At 50.7% G+C, this 18,447-nt stretch overlaps 2 protein-coding genes across 4 annotated transcripts in view; one reads left to right on the top strand and one right to left on the bottom strand.

Annotated features, from left to right (window-relative positions):
* Positions 1-1,436: 1,436 nt before the first annotated feature.
* LOC308247864 (uncharacterized protein) lies at positions 1,437-18,391 on the bottom strand. The gene is made up of 4 exons (XM_080667616.1): positions 18,010-18,391; positions 3,089-3,447; positions 2,284-2,668; positions 1,437-1,992 (listed from the first exon to the last, which is right to left on the bottom strand). Exons 1-4 carry the CDS (start codon positions 18,164-18,166, stop codon positions 1,475-1,477), a joined length of 1,419 nt encoding a protein of 472 aa, XP_080523742.1. The 5' UTR covers positions 18,167-18,391; the 3' UTR covers positions 1,437-1,474.
* Positions 16,850-18,447, top strand: part of SMARCA2 (SWI/SNF related BAF chromatin remodeling complex subunit ATPase 2) — a 176,277-nt gene continuing 174,679 nt past the window's right edge. Inside the window, exon 1 of one of the 3 annotated variants that reach the window (XM_080667605.1) lies at positions 16,850-17,035. The gene's annotated coding sequence lies outside the window, so the exon portion shown is untranslated. Of the gene's footprint in view, positions 17,036-17,568; positions 17,749-18,447 lie in introns of those variants that run through there. The other 2 variants (XM_080667604.1, XM_080667601.1) reach the window with 2 other exon arrangements.

Raw genomic sequence — 18,447 nt, 5'->3', positions numbered from 1 at the left:
TGCAACTGATTTCTGGATATTTTGGAGCCTGCTAGTTTACTAAATTCAATTATCAGTACTTATAGGTTTTTAATAGAATTTTAGGATTCTCTACATACAGTATCAAGTCTTTTTCACATATGCATGTCTGCCTATTAAAAACACATGTATTGGGTCTAACAGGTGGGATCCTAGACTCAGTTGGTCCAAGTGTCTCACGTGAGAGAACCCCTGAGGCCTTTATCTGTGGCACATACAGACCCCTACACCCACTTTAGCAGCTGCTTAGCTTTCCTTGTCAATGGGGACCAGGATTGGTGGATCCCATCCCTTTCCATGTACATTAGCATTGATTCCAATTCCGGGCAATTCTATCAGTGCTTTCATGGGTACTCTCAAAAATACATGCTTGCAAGAATTTCTATGGGACACACACCAAGGAAGTCACCAGTTGCATTACTGGTCAGGGTACATGCCCGGGTTGCGGGCTCGATCACCAGCAGGGGCATGCAGGAGACAGCCAATTGAAGTTGATATTTCTCTATCCATCTCCCTTCCTCTCTAAAAATCAATAAAAACGTATTTTTTAAAAAGAGTTTCTGTGGGGTAACTTCCTAGGGGGAGCCCTGTGGGACTTTGGTAGGTGCTGCACACTGTTCTGCCAGAGGGGGGCCTTTCCCCCTCCTCCCCAGGGGATCTGTGAGGGCCTCTGCTGCCTCACTTTGTCCCTAGGGTGGTCGCCACCAACCGAGAAGCCTGCCAGTCTGAGGTGACAGTGCTGTCTCCCCAGTGTCCACAGTGGGTTTGTCGCCATCAGGAAGGGGCCTCTCTGACATGGAGGGGAGTGTGCACTGCCTCTCTTTGGAAGTGCATGTGTTTGCCCTTTGTCCCTTTAGAAAACACCCACATTTGAGATTTTGCTACACCACAGGGATGTCCAATCTTCTCTGGCCTTGGGTTGTGAGGAATGATTTCCAGCTTGTAGTTTCTCCTCCCAGATTTCTACATTTTTCCTGTCGTTTGTGGGGCACAGGAAGAGCCCACCTTTGCATGACTGGCTTCTGGCCCTGGGGTCACACTGAGCACAGAGCCTCTACCCGGAGATTAAGCACGCACTTACTAAAAGGGCTTCTTCTTCTTCTTTTTTTTTTTTACATTTGATCTCTCAGCCATCAGGGATTTCCCTTTCAAATAACAAAAAAGCTATTTCAGATAAACACAAACAAAAATATGTGAGTAGGCAACTATTCCATATATAGAGGACATCCAGAACAGGTAATGAACAGGTAACGGAGCAGAGACAGAAAGCAGACCAGGGGTCTCCAGGGGCAGGAGGAGTGAGGAGTACTGTTGGTGCAGGGTTTCCTTTTGGGGGGAAGGAACATCCTGCAACTAGACGGTGGTGATGCTTGCCCAGCATCACGAGTGTCCTAAAGGCTCAGGAATGGCAAAATTTAAAATACAAATAATAATTTTATTTATTTATGAAGTTGAATCACCCCAGGGAGAAACAAAGCATAAAAGAAGAAAGGAGAATAGAGAGAAAAAAAAAGACCCTAAAGTACCCCGAATAATAATAATTAAAAAATAAACAATTGAATAACCCCACAAAGAAAAGTAAAACATAAAAAGGAAGGAAAAGGAAGGAAAATAGAAGGAAAATAATAAAGGGGGGTAGCACAAGTTTTTCTGAGGGGAGACGGCAAGCAGTCTCAGCCAGCGGCTCTGGAGCTGGCCCTGCTGGGTTTTCAGGAGGCAGCTCCTCCTCTGAGGCAGGACCCTGGGCAGGTTCCAGGGAGGGCTCCTCATCCAGGGGTGGTGGGGCCTCGGTCATGTCAGCAGGTGCATCCCAGGCCGGCCCCGGCTCCATAGCTTCCACAAGAGAGGCTGATGGAGGTGGCAGGACCTCTGGAGGTGCCCACGTCTCCAGATCTTCATCCCACTCCTCATCAGACTTCTCTGTCTGGACTTCAGATGTTTCTGCACAAGCCTCCTCTGCCTCCTGGGCCGGTGCTGGGGTTGTGGGAGGAGAAAAGATCACCCACCTGCCTGTAATTCCCTGTTTCCCCTTCACCTCCCCACTTCTCCCAGGATAGGACACAAGCCAGAGCCTTCCAGAGAGGCCACAGCCCAGGACCCACCACAGGGCGTCCTCCTCGCTGACAGTCCAGCAGGTGGGTGGTCTGAGGCCGGGCTTTGCCCCTGGCCAGTCTCTGGGAGTGCTCCCTGTGTGCCTGGCACTGAGTCCTCCCCATAAGCTCACATGCACCTCCCCCCACCCCCATTCTATTCCCACCTTCTCACCCTTGGGCTCTGCCTCCTTGGGCTCCAGGTACTCTGGCCAGGTGTGATTAACATGGGCATTGTGTCGCATGTAGGCACATGCTGGGAACCTCCTGGGGAGCCTGGGCGACTCCAGGAGGTGGCTGAAAAGTGAATCCAGGTAGGAGCTTAAAACTGTGTTCTGCCTTTGATTCCAGGTTGGAGGTCTGCAGAACCTGGTCGGCTTCTGGGCAGAAGTCGATATCCGGCCACTCAAGGGCCCTGGTTCTCCAGAACCACAGCTGGCCATATGCACTTCGGGCCTGCGCTGGCCCTCGGTAGTATGACCCAGCTGCCCCTGAGTGGTGAAGGCAGGGCCGGGGTCTTCATCGACCAGCTGCTGTTCCTCTATGACCCGAGTTGAGCTCTGCAATGACAGTGACCAGCAACCGGTCCAGAGACCTCAAACCCTGCCAGGCCCTAGTCGCTGCTGCTTCTGCCCACTGGACCTTCTGCTCCGGGATCAGGCCCAGCCCTGTGTCTGCACAGACCTCCACCCAGGGGAAATGAGATTCACTTCCAGGGCTCAGGATAGACCTCGGGCAGAGGGGGCCACCACACTCCACATCAACCCAGTGAGCCTTGACCCGGGGTGTGAACATGACTGGTCCACCAGGCTTCTGACCCCTCCTCAGCCTATTCCTTTCTATGTGAACCCCCCTTACACACACACACACACACACACACACACACACACACACACACACGAGAGGACATCGGGCTGCTCAGGTGGGGTCATAGTGGTGGCCTGGCCCACACACAACCACCCTGGGCCTCCCTGTGTTACCTCTGGCTCCAACTGTGTCAAGGGCGACAAGGGTCTGTGCTGAGTCCTGAACCAGTGGCGGCCAATGCGGAACCTACTCTCATCGCTGCCTCTCTTTAGGCCTCGGCCTTGGGACACGGGGAGACCCAGGGCAGGTTCCAGGGAGGGCTCCTCATCCAGGGGTGGTGGGGCCTCGGTCATGTCTGCAGGTGCTTCCCAGGCTGGCCCCGGCTCCATAGCTGCCACAGGAGAGGCTGATAGAGGTGGCAGGACCTCTGGAGGTGCCCACGCCTCCAGCTCTTCATGAGACTCCTCATCAGACTCCTCTGTCTGGACTTCAGGTGTTTCTGCACGAGCCTCCTCTGCCTCCTGGGCCGGTGCTGTGGTTGTGGGAGGAGAAAAGATCACCCACATGCCTGCATTTCCTTGTGCCCATCCTCCCCCCTTAGGACATAACAGAAGCCAGAGCGTTCAGAGAAGCCACAGCTCAGGACCCACCACAGGATGTCCTCCCCACCTGTAATCCAGCAGGTGGGTCGTCTGGGGCCAGGCTTTGCCCCCGGCCAGGCTCTGGGGGTGCTCCCTGTGTGTCTGGCACTGAGCCTTCCCCATAAGCTCAGATGCACCACCTCCCCCATCCCACCCCACCTCCTCCACCTTCTCACCCTTGGGCTCTGCCTCCTGGGGCTGCAGGTCCTCTGGCCCAGTGTGATTCGCATGGGCCTGGTGCTCCAGGCAGGCATCACACATTGGGAACCTCTTGCGGAACCTGGGTGACTCCAGGAAGGATTTGCAAAGTGCGATCCGCCTTTGCTGATTGAGCAGCTTCCAGGATGGAGGTCTGCGGAACCTGATGGGCTTCTGGGGAGGACTCCATCTCCGGGCACTAAAGGGCCCTGGCTCCCCAAAATCCCAGCTGGCCATATGCACTTCGGGCCTGCTCTGGCCCTCAGTAGTATGGCCTACCTGCCCCTCAATGGTGAAGGCGGGGCTAGAGTCTTCGTCAACCCGTTGATATTCCTCTGTGACCTGGGTTGAGCTCTGCAATGACAGTGACCGGCAGCCGATTCGGACGCCTTAAGCCCTGTCCAGTCCTAGTCGCTGCTGCTTCTGCCCACTAGACCTTCTGCTCCCAGATCAGGCCCAGCCCTGTGTCTGCACAGACCCTCCCAGGTGAAATGAGTCACCTCCAGGGCTCGGGATAGACCTCTGGCAGAGGGGGCCACCCACACTCCACATCAACCCAGTGAGCCTTGACCCGGGGTGTGAACATGACTGGTCCACCAGGCTTCTGACCCCTCCTCAGCCTGTTGCAGCTTAGGTCCTTTCTATGTGAACCCCCCTTACACACACACACACACACACACACACACACACACACACACACACACACACGGAGGGGACATCGGGCTTCTCAGGTGGGGTCAGAGTGGTGGCCTGGCCTACACAAAACCACCCTGGGCCTCCCTGTGTTACCTCTGGCTCCAACTGTGTCAAGGGCGACTGGGGTCTGCGCTGAGTCCTGAACCAGCGGCGGGCACGTCGGAATATACTCTCATCGCTGCCTCTCTTGCGGCCTCGGCCTCGGGACAAGGGGAGACAACACGAAAACATGGTGTCCTCTCCAATGTGTCTATCCGAGTGAGATGGGAAGGGGCAGTTATAGAATGTGGCTGCCTGGTTACCGGGTTCCGTTGGGCTCCATCGTCAGGAAGTGAGGTCAACTGTGGGTCCCCTACCCTGAGCATCTCCTCAGACATGAGCAGTGACCTCACTTCCTGACGATGGAGCCCAACAGAACCCGGTAACCAGGCAGCTACATTCTATAACTGCCCCTTCCCATCTCACTCGGATAGAGGCATTGGAGAGGACACCATGTTTTCGTGTTGTCTCCCCTTGTCCCGAGGCCGAGGCCGCAAGAGAGGCAGCGATGAGAGTATATTCCGACGTGCCCGCCGCTGGTTCAGGACTCAGCGCAGACCCCTGTCGCCCTTGACACAGTTGGAGCCAGAGGTATAACACAGGGAGGCCCAGGGTGGTTGTGTGCGGGCCAGGCTCACATACAAGGGCCTGAGCAGGAACAGGCTGAGGAGGGGTCAGAAGCCTGGTGGACCAGTCACGTTCACACCCTGGGTCAAGGCTGCTTGGGTGGATGTGGAGTGTGGGTGGCCCCCTCTGCCCGAGGTCTATCCCGAGCCCTGGAGGTGACTCATTTCCCCTGGGTGGAGGTCTGTGCAGACACAGGGCTGGGCCTGATCCAGAGCAGAAGGTCCAGTGGGCAGAAGCAGCAGCGACTAGGGCCTGGCAGGGTTTGAGGTCTCTGGACTGGTTGCTGGTCACTGTCATTGCAGAGCTCAACTCGGGTCATAGAGGAACAGCAGCTGGTCGATGAAGACCCCGGCCCTGCCTTCACCACTCAGGGGCAGCTGGGTCATACTACCGAGGGCCAGCGCAGGCCCGAAGTGCATATGGCCAGCTGTGGTTCTGGAGAACCAGGGCCCTTGAGTGGCCGGATATCGACTTCTGCCCAGAAGCCGACCAGGTTCTGCAGACCTCCAACCTGGAATCAAAGGCAGAACACAGTTTTAAGCTCCATCCTGGTTCCACTTTTCAGCCACCTCCTGGAGTCGCCCAGGCTCCCCAGGAGGTTCCCAGCATGTGCCTACATGCGACACAATGCCCATGTTAATCACACCTGGCCAGAGTACCTGGAGCCCAAGGAGGCAGAGCCCAAGGGTGAGAAGGTGGGAATAGAATGGGGGTGGGGGGAGGTGCATGTGAGCTTATGGGGAGGACTCAGTGCCAGGCACACAGGGAGCACCCACAGAGACTGGCCAGGGGCAAAGCCCGGCCTCAGACCACCCACCTACTGGACTGTCAGCGAGGAGGACACCCTGTGGTGGGTCCTGGGCTGTGGCCTCTCTGGAAGGCTCTGGCTTGTGTCCTATCCTGGGGGAAGTGAGGGGGTGAAGGGGGCACAAGGAAATGCAGGCATGTGGGTGATCTTTTCTCCTCTTACAACCCAGCACCGGCCCAGGAGGCAGAGGAGGATCGTGCAGAAACATCTGAAGTCCAGACAGAGAAGTCTGATGAGGAGTCTGATGAAGAGCTGGAGATGTGGGCACCTCCAGAGGTCCTGCCACCTCCATCAGCCTCTCCTGTGGCAGCTATGGAGCCGGGGCCGGCCTGGGAGGCACCTGCAGACATGACCGAGGCCCCACCACCCCTGGATGAGGAGCCCTCCCTGGAACCTGCCCAGGGTCCTGCCTCAGAGGAGGAGCTGCCTCCTGAAAACCCAGCAGGGCCAGCTCCAGAGCCGCTGGCTGAGACTGCTTGCCGTCTCCCCTCAGAAAAACTTGTGCTACCCCCCTTCATTTACATTTTCCTTCTATTTTCCTTCATTATTATGTTTTACTTTTCTTTGTGGGTTATTCAATTATTTATTTTTTAATTTTTATTATTTGGGGTATTTTAGGGTCTTCTTTTTTCTCTCTATTCTTCTTTCTTCTTTTATGCTTTGTTTCTCCCTGGGGTGATTCAACTTCATAAATAAATAAAATTATTGTTTGTATTTTAAATGGTGTCATTCCTGAGCCTGAAGGACATTCATGATGCTGGGCAAGCATCACCACCGTCTAGTTGCAGGATGTTCCATCCCCCCAAAAGGAAACCCTGCACCAACAGTACTCACTCCTCACTCCTCCTGCCCCTGGAGACCCCTGGTCTGCTTTCTGTCTCTGCTCCGTTACCTGTTCATTACCTGTTCTCGAGGTCCCCTATATATGGAATAGGTGTCTGATCACATATTTTTGTTTGTGTTTATCTGAAATAGCTTTTTTGTTATTTGAAAGGGAAATCCCACATGGATTAGAGATTAGATGAAGAAGAAGAAGAAGAAGAAGAAGAAGAAGAAGAAGAAGAAGAAGAAGGAAGGAGAAGGAGAAGAAGGAGCCCTTTTAGTAAGTGCGTGCTTAATCTCCTGTTGGTCAGTAGCCTCCGGGTAGAGGCTCTGTGCTCAGTGTGACCCCAAGGCCAGAAGCCAGTCAGGCAAAGGCAGGCTCTTCCTGTGCCCCACAAACAACAGGGAAAATGCAGGAATCTGGGAAGAGAAACCTCAAGCTGCAAAGCATTCCTAGCAACGCAAGGCCAGAGAAAGGTGTAACCTCCCTGTGGTGCAGAGCACTCTGGAAAGTTGTTTTCTAAAGGGACAAAGGGCAAACACATGCACTTCCAATGAGACAGTGCACACGCCTCTCCATGCAGAGAGGACCCTTCCTGATGGGGACACATGCACTGTGGACACTGTGGGGAGAGCACTGTCACCATCAGACTGGCAGCTTCTGGGCTGGTGGCAATCACCCTGGGGACAAAGTGAGGCAGCAGAGGCCCCAGCAGGTCCCCTGGGGAGGAGTGGGAAAGGCCACCCTCTGGGAGAACAGTATGCAGGACCTGCCAAAGTCCCACAGGGCACACCTGCACCTGGCAGTGCTCCCCCTAGGGGTTACCCCACAGACACTCTTGCACAGTTGTTCAGAGATGGATTTGAGACCACCCATCAGAGCACTGAAGAAACAGTCTGGAATTGGAAAAAACATTAATGTCTGTGGAGAGGGCATGGGATCGACCAATCCTGGTCCACATGGAGGAGGGAAGCTGAGCAACTGCTCAAGTGGGTTCAGGGGTCTCTGTGTGTCCAGAGATAAGGATCTCTGGGGTCCTTTCATGTGAGACATGTGGACCCTCTGTCTGCATCCAGGATCCTACCTGTTCGACCCCATACATGTGATTTTAACCAGCAGACACGCATATGTGACAGACAAACAGAATGAGAAAGACAGAACCTGAGAGATACCCACCAAGCCACTCCTGATGATCACCTGTGGGGTGGGACTTGCAAATCTCTCATGTTTTCCTTGAGGCAATGTCTACTTTTTTAATAATGCATGTATGACTGGTAGTTCTAAAAATACTGAAGTCATATGTTCAGTGTTATCCATTGATCACTTATCTAAGTACATTATTTAGTTTTATTTTTAAAGGATTTCTGACAAAAACAGAAGGTTTTTTTATAGTACAGCTTGAGGCCTATTGCACAAAATTCGTGCACTGTTGGGGGAGGGCTCCCCTCAGCCTGGACTGTGCCCTCTCACAGTCCGAAACCCCTCAGGGGATATCCGCCTGCTGGCTTAGGCCCGACCCCCAGGGGTATTGGACCTAAGCCGGTAGGCAGACATCCCTCTCGCAGTCTGGGACCCCTCACTCTGTACCGCCTGCCTGTTCACTGCTCCTTACCACTCGGCTCGCTGCTCCTTAGTGCGGCCCCGGAGGCTGGAGAGGCTCCCGCCACCGCGGCCGCTGCACTCGCCAGCCATGAGGCCGGCTTCTGGCTGAGCAGTGCTCCCCCTCTGGGAGTGCACTGACCACGAGGGGGCAGCTCCTGCATTGAGTGTTTGCTCCCTGTTGGTCAGTGCACATCATGGCGACTGGTCGTTCTGGTATAACTGTTGCGTAGGCTTTTATTATATAGATAATGAATTCTAAAGCAATTCAGAATCAAGTAAAGAACAAAGTCCTCCCAGGGAGGAGAGCCCTGATAGGGGTGCTCACAGTTCCAGTCCTTTCCCTGTGTGTGCACAATGTCCGAATGTGCACATATGTGTACCTGTGTTCCCACGCTCATGCATACATGTGTGGGTGCCTGTGTGTGTTCACATGTGCATGTGTGTGTGCACTTATAGGTGTTGGTCTGGGAGGATTCTGGTCATGTGCCCTTCTGGAACCTCATTTCCCTAGGGGTGGACAGTGCCAGTCAGTCCTCCTCCTCCTTGGCATTTTCTGTGTCCCCACATCAGAATTTCCAAAGCCCCTCCTGTGGACCATGAGCCATTTTTTGATTTTTTACTCCCATCATCCTGCTGAAGGGAACACCTGCATCCATAAATCTTTATTTATTTATGACAGGTCTCTAGAAGTGGAGATTCACGATTTTAAGGTGTTGGGGGAAGTTCCCCACTACCTAGGTCAACATACCACTTTCAAAAATATATTTTATTGGTTTTTAGAGAGAGCGGTAGAGGGGGGAGAGAGAGAGAGAAACATTGATGTGAGAATAAAACATCAATCGGTTGCCTCCTGCATGCCCCCTACCAGAGATCGAGCATGTAACCTGGGCATGTGCCCTGACCAGAAATCGAACCAGCAACTGTTCGGTGCATGGGACAATCCCGAACCAACTTAGCCACCTTGTCCACTTTGAACCTTGTTTGGGAAAGCATGGATGCTGAGACTTAGTGCTGAGACCTTAGGGAGGGAGAAGAAAGGAGGAGGGACTGGGAGTGGAGAAGAGGCTACTTGAGAGTGACATGCCCAGTTGGAAGTTCCTATCCATCCTGCCTCTGCCCTACCCTAAGTCCCAACCCTCCTCTCCCCATCCAGCCCCTAGCCCACACCAGCTCCATCCTGATCCATAACTCAACTGAGCTGAGCAGCCGTCCAGGGAACTGGAGGGTGGGGCCTGCAAATTCTGGCCTGCTCCCTCCCTCTCCCTCCAAGAGTGGAGCCCCTTACTCTCTGTCAGGAAAGCAGATCTAGGGAGGCTCAGTCAGTCACAGAGACCACCCACCATGAACGTGTTCTATCCAGGGGAAGTTCTCAGTTGCCACAGCAGGACCCACTTCAGCTTGTGTGAGCAGAAGGAAGCTCACAGAAGGTGCCAGTTGTCAGAGCATCAGGCTTGAGGCTTTGGGGCAGGTCACAGCACCCAAACCACAGAGGTCCTCCAGCGGTGACCTCTGCCCCAGTCCTGTGGCAGCCCAGCCCTCACACCCAGCACATCCAGCTTCTGTGAGCTGGGCTCTGCTCAGTGGCAATGAGGGAGAGAGCCATCATCTCATTCAAAGTCAGGTCAGAGTCTCCTTGATCTGAGGCTGCCAGGTGAGGCCACAGTCAGCAACATTTCTTTGCTGCCCAGAAATGACCTTCCCACCGAGAACAGAGAAAGTAGGCTCGAGGTGGGGACTCACCAGGCTGCTCCTGGAAGCAGAGAGAGAAGCCCCTGATTGTAGGGGAAACAGGAGAGAGCAGAGAGGAGGACATTTTTGTGGATGTAAGTCTTCTAACTAATTTTAACATAAGCCACAGTCTAGGAGAAAGTGTTTTCAAAATACAGATCTGAAAAAGAACTGGTACCCAAATATATATATTTTTTAAAAAAAACAAACCTCTTAATCCTCAACAATAAGAAAACAAAGAACCCAATTTAAAAATGGGTGTAAGGTCTGAACAGACACCTTACCACAGAAGATACACAGATGGAGGGGATGCAAGATGGCAGGGGAGTAGGTGGAAGGTTCACTCACCTCCTCCCAGGACCAAATACAAAGGACAACTAAATGATAGAACAATATACCTGAATAACCAATTGAGGGCTAGCTGAAAAAAGTCTTATAACTAAGTATTACAGACAAAGTCATATCCAGAGTGGTAGGAAGTATGGAGACATATAAAGAGCTGGTCCACGTGTGGCATTACAGAATCCGAAGGAATATCTCAGGTGCAACAGTTCCCCCTGAAGAGCGAGGAGTGTCAGCCACACTGGGATCCCTAGCCTGGAGCACCAGACCCAGAAAGAGGTTCCCACATAACATCCACTGTGAAATTCAGTGGGAATTTCATCCGCCAGGTAAGAGATGGAGGTTGGGCGTGGGTCTGGTAGAAAATTAGGTGCCCACTTAAAGGGCCAGTGCACAAAATCTCATTTGCTGGTACTCTTCCAGGGCTCTGGCAGAGACATGAAAGCTCAGCGCAGACTAGAGTGATACAGGGAGAGGGGCTGGAAGGACAGCTGCTAAGGTCCCTGTGCTGAATTCATCTCCTGTACCACCCACAGATGCCTTCTTTCCTGGGTCAAGAATTCCCCTCCATATGGCATCAGCCTGGGGGAATGCACCAGCCCTATCCTACCAACTCCCTGTGGCCCTGCCCTGCCAAGCCTGCACCCTGTGGGAGACTAGGCTGGCCTGGGCCTCTAGTAGAGACTTTCTTGGAAGGCTCTAGAGGAGATCTGGGCAGACTCGGTGGGTGGCAGAGACAGACAGAGAGAAACTGAGTTTTGTGGCTCTCTGGAGTGAGGGCCATTCTTCCCTTGCACAGCTGGCACCTTTATTTCCGTGCAGTGCCTTCCCTCCACATGAACAAATCCTAATCTGTTCTACTCTGATGAACACTGCTGGCCTCACTCTGATGACTCCCTGAGACCCCGTCCCAATAAAAAGATTCATAGGTCCAGACAGGTGGTGGCTGGCCTTGGTGACCTGAGACTGTTGTTGAGGGCCTCAGACCAAGCACTGCTGCTGAGTTTGAATCTGTGAACACCACTGGTGAATACTACTGGCCACCACCTTGTGACTCACTGAGAACCTATGCGCACAACTCACATACTGCCAGAGGCTCTCCAGTGACTGAGCCTAACAGGCAGATGGCATGGAGGCTGATCTCCTGGTGCCTTGAGCCTTTTGCTGACCTGTCCCTGGGCTCGGTACTGATGGAAGCTGGCCTTGATACGCAGTCTGGCCCCTTCCATGTGCACCCAGGCCTAGCAGAGGTAGACACAAACTGTGGATCCCTTTATACCTTCAAACAGGTAGCCCAGGGGCAGTCACAGGCAGAATCTGACATTGACCTGCCACCGGAGTCCCAAAGGCCCCAGAACCAACACACCTGGTGGTGTGCTTCAGACCACAACAGAGCAGGACTCAATTAGTTTCACAAGTGGCACATCCAAAGGGACATCTTGGCAGGCACCAGATCCTGCTGGGGCAAATTCTGCTTTTGTGGTTAGCCCTCACATAGCAAGTCATACGTTGTAGTTGGAGTCAGTCCTCATAGTCAGCCAGCCCAAGGGTCAATTGCACCATGGTTGGGCCAACAGCAATCAAGACTTAACTGCAACAGAAGGGCTAAAATAACCCACACAAGGGAAATTCCTGGAACATCAGGCTCAGGTGATCAAGGAGACTGCACCACTGAGCCCCACAGGAAACTACTACATAAGCCCACCCTACCAAGACTGGGGACATAGCAAATCTACCTAACACACAGAAACAAATACAGAGAGGCAGCCAAAATGAAAAGACAAAAATGCCCTAAATGAAAGAACAGGATAAATTCCCAGAAAAAGAACTAAATGAAATGGAAGCATGCAATATACAAATAGAGTTTTAAAAAATGATTCTGAGGATGCTCAAAGAAGACTGGATAAATTCATTGAGAACTTAGACAAGGAGGTAGTAAGTATAAAAAAGGACAGAGAAACCAACAACAAAAATAACCAGTCTGAAATGAAGAATACACTAGAAGAAATCACAGCAGGTAGATGAAGCAATTTAAAGGACAAGTTAACAAACACCCAAGCAGAACAATACAAAGAAAAAAGAATTTAAAACAATGAGGAAAGTATAAGAGACTTCTGCTACATCAATCATAACATCATAGGGATACCAGAGGGAGAAGAAAGAGAGAGCAAGGGATCGAGAACCTATTTGAAGAAATAATGGGGGGAACTTTCCTAACCTGGTGAAGGAAAAAGACACACAAGTCCAGGAAGCACAGAGAGTCCTAATCAAGTTGAAAGCAAAAGGCCCACACTAAGACACAGCTTAATTAGAATGGCAAAGTTAAAGACAAAAAGAGAAACATAAGAGCAGCAAGAGAAAGACACCTAGTTACCTACACAGGGGCTCCCATAATACTGTCAGCAGAAACATTTCAGGCCAGAGGGGATCAGGATGAAATATTCAAAGTGATGAAAAGCAAGAACCAACAACCAAGACTACGCTACCCAGCCAGGCTATCGTTTAAAATGGAAAGTGAGCCTGGCTGGCATGGCTCAGTGGTTGAGCATCAACCTATGAACCAGGAGGTCATGTGTTGATTCCCAGTCAGGGCACATGCCCGGGTAGTGGGTTCAGTCCCCAGTAGGGGGTGTGCAGGAGACAGCCGATCAATGATTCTGTTTCATCACTGATGTTTCTATCTCTCTTTCCCTCTCCCTTCCCTTCCTCTCTGAAATCAATAAAAATATATTTAAAAATAAAATAAAAAAAAATAGTTCATTACCACCCAACCAGTATTACAAGAAATATAAAAGGGATTTTTTAAAAAGAAGAAAGGAATAAAAAACACAAAGGAACATAGTTATAAAGAATAAAATGGCAATACATATGTAACTATTAATAATTACTTTAAATGTAAAGGATTAACACTCCAATAAAAAGACATATGGTAGCTAAATGGATAAGAAAATAAGACCCATATAAATGCTATCTAAAAGTGACCCACCTCAGAACAAAATACACACAAAGACTGAAAGTAAAGGGATGAAAAATAATATTTCATGAAAATGGAAATGGGAAAAAAAAGCTGGGATAGCAATACTTATAACAGGCAAAAACACTTTAAAACAAAGGCTATCATAGACGAAAAAGAATATTTAAAATTTTTTATTTATTTTAGAGAGAGAGGAAGCGGGGGGAGAGAGAAACATCGATTTGTTGTTCCACTTACTTATGCATTCATTGGTTGATTTTTGTATGTTCCCTTCCTGGGATCAAACCCACAACCTTCAGATACTGGGATGGCACTCTAACCAACTGACCTACCCCGTCATGGGCTTTCACTAAATTAAATGTCGGCTGATTCACTTTGTCAAAGTTTAGTTTCCATTACTGCAGATAAAAAACTCATTCCTTATGACCTTACCTGCTCCTGTTTGAAGTGGGACAACATTTCCGTCAGCATCAACAGTTTGCCTGGTGGGACTAGAAGCTGCCTAACTTTGTGCATGGTCATTTTCTTTATGAGAGTGTTGTAAGTACATAACAGTTTTCAACCCCAAAATCTACTCTATATAGAACATCAACCATGGCAGGCTTACATAACCAGTGAATGTTGTCATACAAACATGAAAAGGTGACTTCTATCCCTTGGTACTAAACTAGAGAGAGAAAAAGCAAGTTCAGAGAACACATTATGACTGATATCAAAGTCCTAAAGGCAAAGCTTCATGTGAATATAACATCCTATGCAGCCTCCCAGAGTCCTTTTAGCCTCCAACTATATTTGCTCTCATGTGATTTTCTGCAAAACAACAGAACCCCATCATTTTTCTCCTTAACATCAATTCTTAAATTTTGCCTTACCTCAGATGGGGAGCTCATGCTATATGTTCTACAATCTTCTTTTTGTACCGAGTGAATGGTGCTGCCTTTTCATTTCTCGTGAGCATAAATCTTATTTTATAAAATTCATACTTGATGCATTGCAAGCTACAAACAAGAAAATTCTTCAGGGGAAAGACCTGAAGGGAGAAGGTGGTGCTTTCTTAGACCATTGTGAAGGGAGTAGGAGATGGAATATCTATATTTAATCTCTGCTCCCAATGACAGATTTTATTTTTCAGTTCCCACAGTTGTGCATACAATACAAGGAAACCCGTCCCTCCAGATACTGCATCAACATTTTATATGAGCTGAAGAATATATATATATATATATATATATATATATATATATATGTAACAAAGAATATATATATACACACACATATATATATATAGCCATTTCCCTCTGACAAAATGCCAGAAGAAATGGCTAATCTCTTCATCCAGTGTCTTACTAAGATTGTTCTTTTGAAATTTGGCATGGCAAGTGGAGGTAGAGTCTTAAAGGGATAAAGGACCCTTATTTTCAAGAAAATATGGTAAAGTCATCAATTTCTGAAAAATGGCATGTGAGGTTGGCATGTCAAGGAAACAAATACCCCCCCCCCCCATTAAAACCTAATATTACCTAATGTAATAAGTCTTGCCATTAGATTAAAGCCCTTTTATAGACAACTAGACTATCTGGCTACATTTCTGGTTGCAATTTATTAGGTAGTTGGAAGTTATACTTTAACTACATTGCTAATTTTGTTTAAGATTCCTGGCTGTATTTTTTTCTAGTTAGCAGTTACACTGGCATATCCTCAGGCAGATAAAGTTCTTACAAAAGATTCTTCAGGGCACACTATATTCTATTTCTCTTAGATGTGTTATCTTTTATTGTCTTGAGATTCACTTTGGGATAGACAGAAAATTATGAAGATAAAGTTGACAAAGCCAATAGCAAGACCTTAGAAAAGGACAAGGTGGGTGATCATTGACACCCCTAGCCACCTGAAAATGGTCCCTTGCAGACTCAATTCTGGCCAGCAGTGGACCAGCAAGGTAAACAATTCTTGCCACTTTATGACCACATGCAGCATTTGGTGTTCTTTCCATTGTCTGGCATCTTCGAGGGATCCAGCGCATAGTTTTAAGCATCCTAGAACTGCATTTCAGACCAGATTGCTCAAATAGAGTCAATTTGCAACAGTGAAGCGGTCTTAAAATAGGATTTTACTCTAGGGAGAAAAATCCTCAACCAAGTAGTCACAGTGCACTTTGAATGACTAATTTAAGCCATTACATTACAAAATAAAGGATAAATCATACTTTCATAACACTATTGTATAGGAGCAGTTTTAATTTTAAGATTCAAGCACCTACATCAATCTGAGTCTAAAATAATAGGCCCGTGATTTAAAACCCAACATTCTTTCACACTTCATAAAACTAAAAATAAAATTGTCTCAGCAAACACTGACCTATTCCTCCCGCCAAAGTACTGTATTGCTAGTAAAATTGGAACAAGAGGTCTCAAAACCGCAAAGTGCCAGCAGTTTACTGTTTGTAGCTTTAATTGGTCTTAAACGTGGGGTGCGAGAGAATATTCTATGGCCTGTAGAGAAAAAGAGATTTATTCCCCTTCTTAAATCAAAAGCAGATTCCATGCTCAACTCCTCCCAACCCGCCCGCCCCGCCCCGCCCCCAAGGGGTTGTTTTTCCAAATTTTTGTATCTATTTTACTGAAGATGACAGGTGAGGGAACGTCCAAGTGCTGGGTCTGGTCCACAAAGTAAACAGAAAGGTTGGGGCGGGTTTCTTTATTTTTAAGGCGTTCAGCCCCTCAGCTGTTTCCCCCCATTGGCATTTGGAAGCTTGAAGTCCTTAGGAAGCTTGAAGTCCTTTAGAAAAGAGGCACATTTAGCAGGAATGTTCTTTGTGCCTGCCTCCCTTTTTACGGAAGAGAAAGGGGGCAGATTTATAATTACAGCCTTGGCGGGGGGGGTGGAGATTGGCGGGAGAGGGAGCAATAAAAAGTTTCAGCCCGCAAGACAATGCATGGTTTTTTGTTGTTTTTTCACGGTCAACACTGTACCACAAACAGCTTTGGTGCCACTCGGAGCCCTTCCCCTGTCCCCTCCCTTTCCCTCTGCAGGCTCGCTCTGGCAGGCGGAGGCACAGTTAAATTCCAGCACCTTCTCCACAGAACCTCAAACTACTACACGCTATTACTACGGCAGCCTTCCACCGCTCCCCCAGCCTCCCGGGGTGCCCGGCAGCGCCCTTGGAAGAGGATTGCCCAGAGAGGGAGAACGGGCGCCCAACTCCACCGAGGCTTGAGGCTTTCTGCGTCCTGCGCAGTTTCTCGGCTCCAGGCACCAACACGGCGGAGAGCCGGCGCCTTGCAGACACACACGGATCCACGCATACAGTAGAGCTGTCTCCGTCCACATTCTTGCACACCGCCCCCTCCTCCCCCCGAGCTCCCGGAGTCGCTGAGCTGGGTGGAGTGACAGGAGCTTCCCGCCAACCCGCGCCGGGGCGGGCAGGGAGGAGCGGCGCGCGGGGCCAACTGCGGCGCGTCTTCCGGCGCCCAAGGAGGTGGCGAGGGTGGGACTCGGGGCGGAGCCCGAGTTTAGGAAGAGGAGGGGATGGCTGTCATCAATGAAGTCATATTCATAATCTAGTCCTCTCTTCCTCCGTTTCTGTACTCTGGGTGACTCAGAGAGGGAAGAGCTTCAGCCAGCACACTCCTCGCCAGCAAGGTAAATATAACTTACAACTCCTTTCTCCTCTTTCCCCTCCCCGCGGCCTCCCGGCTGCAGCCGCCTCACAAACCCCTCCGGCACCGCGCCGCCTGTGCGGGGGATTATTCATTATTATCCTAATTATTATTTATTGTGCATGCGAGGAGATCAAAACAAACAGGCGGGCCAACCGCCACAACAACAACAAAAAAAGCCCGCCTCCTCCCCGCGGGCCTCAGGTGGAATGCTCTAACGACAGAACCCGGGCGACGGTGGAAGAAACGGGAAAGTTTCAACCGAACCTTGCTGTTCTAATAATAACAGTGATAATTACTACTTCAAGGAGGGGGAATCCCAACAAACCACAGCCTTGACCCTGAGTAGGCAGGCAGCGATGCGCTGCCAACTCAAGGTGCAATGCACACACTTGGCAAGGTGGCAACACCCCTTCCCCATTCCCTTAAAAGCCTGGGGGGTAAGCGGGAGGGGGCTGGAAGATTGGTGAGGAGAAATGGAAAAGAGACCGTTCACGCCGAGCAGTCCTCCCCGGAAGAGTTGGAAGTGCAGCGGGAGAGGAAGGCAAGGAGCCTGGACTGGCGGCGAGGCGCCAACGATAGCGGCTGCCACTCGCTTCCCGGAGACGAGTTTAAAAGGCTGCAGAGACCCAAGCGAACGGCCGGAGAAGCCTGGGCTGGCGCGCCGAGGAGGCGGCTGCCACCGCCGCGGGGCCGGTGCGTGCCGGGTCGGAGGTGTCACCTCCACTTTGCGCGTTTCCTCGGGCGGGGATGGGAATGCTGACCAGTAGTCAGGCCTTTAGGGAAAAGGGTTGCCAGGGCGCTATGCCCGAGGCTCTGCGGGCGTTTCTGCTCCTGATACCTGGCGACTGCGCGGGCTCGGGCGTTGAAGTTCGGGGTGTCTGGCCCGGGCCGCACAGCTGGGAAGGAGGGAGGAGGCACCGAAGGAGGTCAGAGGTGCCCGCGGGGCTCACTTACCCTGCTCTCTCCCTCCCCGGGCTTGTCTTCTTTTGCTTTGAGTCTTCCTGCAGCTTGATCCGCGGGAATCTCGGGCGTAGGTCGCCCGCAACTGTCCGGGTGCTAGGGGCGCTCTGGGGCCAGGGAGAGACACTGTGGCTTCTGGCCCGGAGGCCATGATCCGGATAATCCTCCTCTGCCTTACTGTCACAAACAGGACCCGCGCACACCCGGGCAGCGATGGTGGCGTTCGCTGGAGAAGGGGAAGGGCTTCAGCGGGGAGAAAGGGTGTGTGTGTGGGGGGGGGGGGGTGCGGAATGAGGACGGGAGGCGGGGATACCCAGTGGGAGCTTTAATCCCAACGATAACACGCACCCATCTTTCTGGGTCTCTGCTTTCCAGTGGCTCTCTTCCCATCCCAACCTGGTTAACCCCTTCTGCTTCCCCCCTCCGTCTTCC

This window comes from Plecotus auritus, assembly GCF_963455305.1.
Source record: "Plecotus auritus genome assembly, chromosome: 5".
NCBI classification, from domain to species: Eukaryota; Metazoa; Chordata; class Mammalia; order Chiroptera; family Vespertilionidae; genus Plecotus; species Plecotus auritus.
This window is presented reverse-complemented; position numbering and strand designations above follow the sequence as displayed.

Coding starts and splice junctions, on each gene's coding strand:
- LOC308247864 (XM_080667616.1), bottom strand. CDS start 18,166: ATGGCCTCCGGGCCAGAAGCCACAGTGTCTCTCCCTGGCCCCAGAGCG. Junction 2,669..3,088: donor TGACACAGTTGGAGCCAGAG/GTAACACAGGGA, acceptor CTGTCATTGCAG/AGCTCAACTCGGGTCATAGA. Junction 1,993..2,283: donor CAAGGAGGCAGAGCCCAAGG/GTGAGAAGGTGG, acceptor CCACAACCCCAG/CACCGGCCCAGGAGGCAGAG.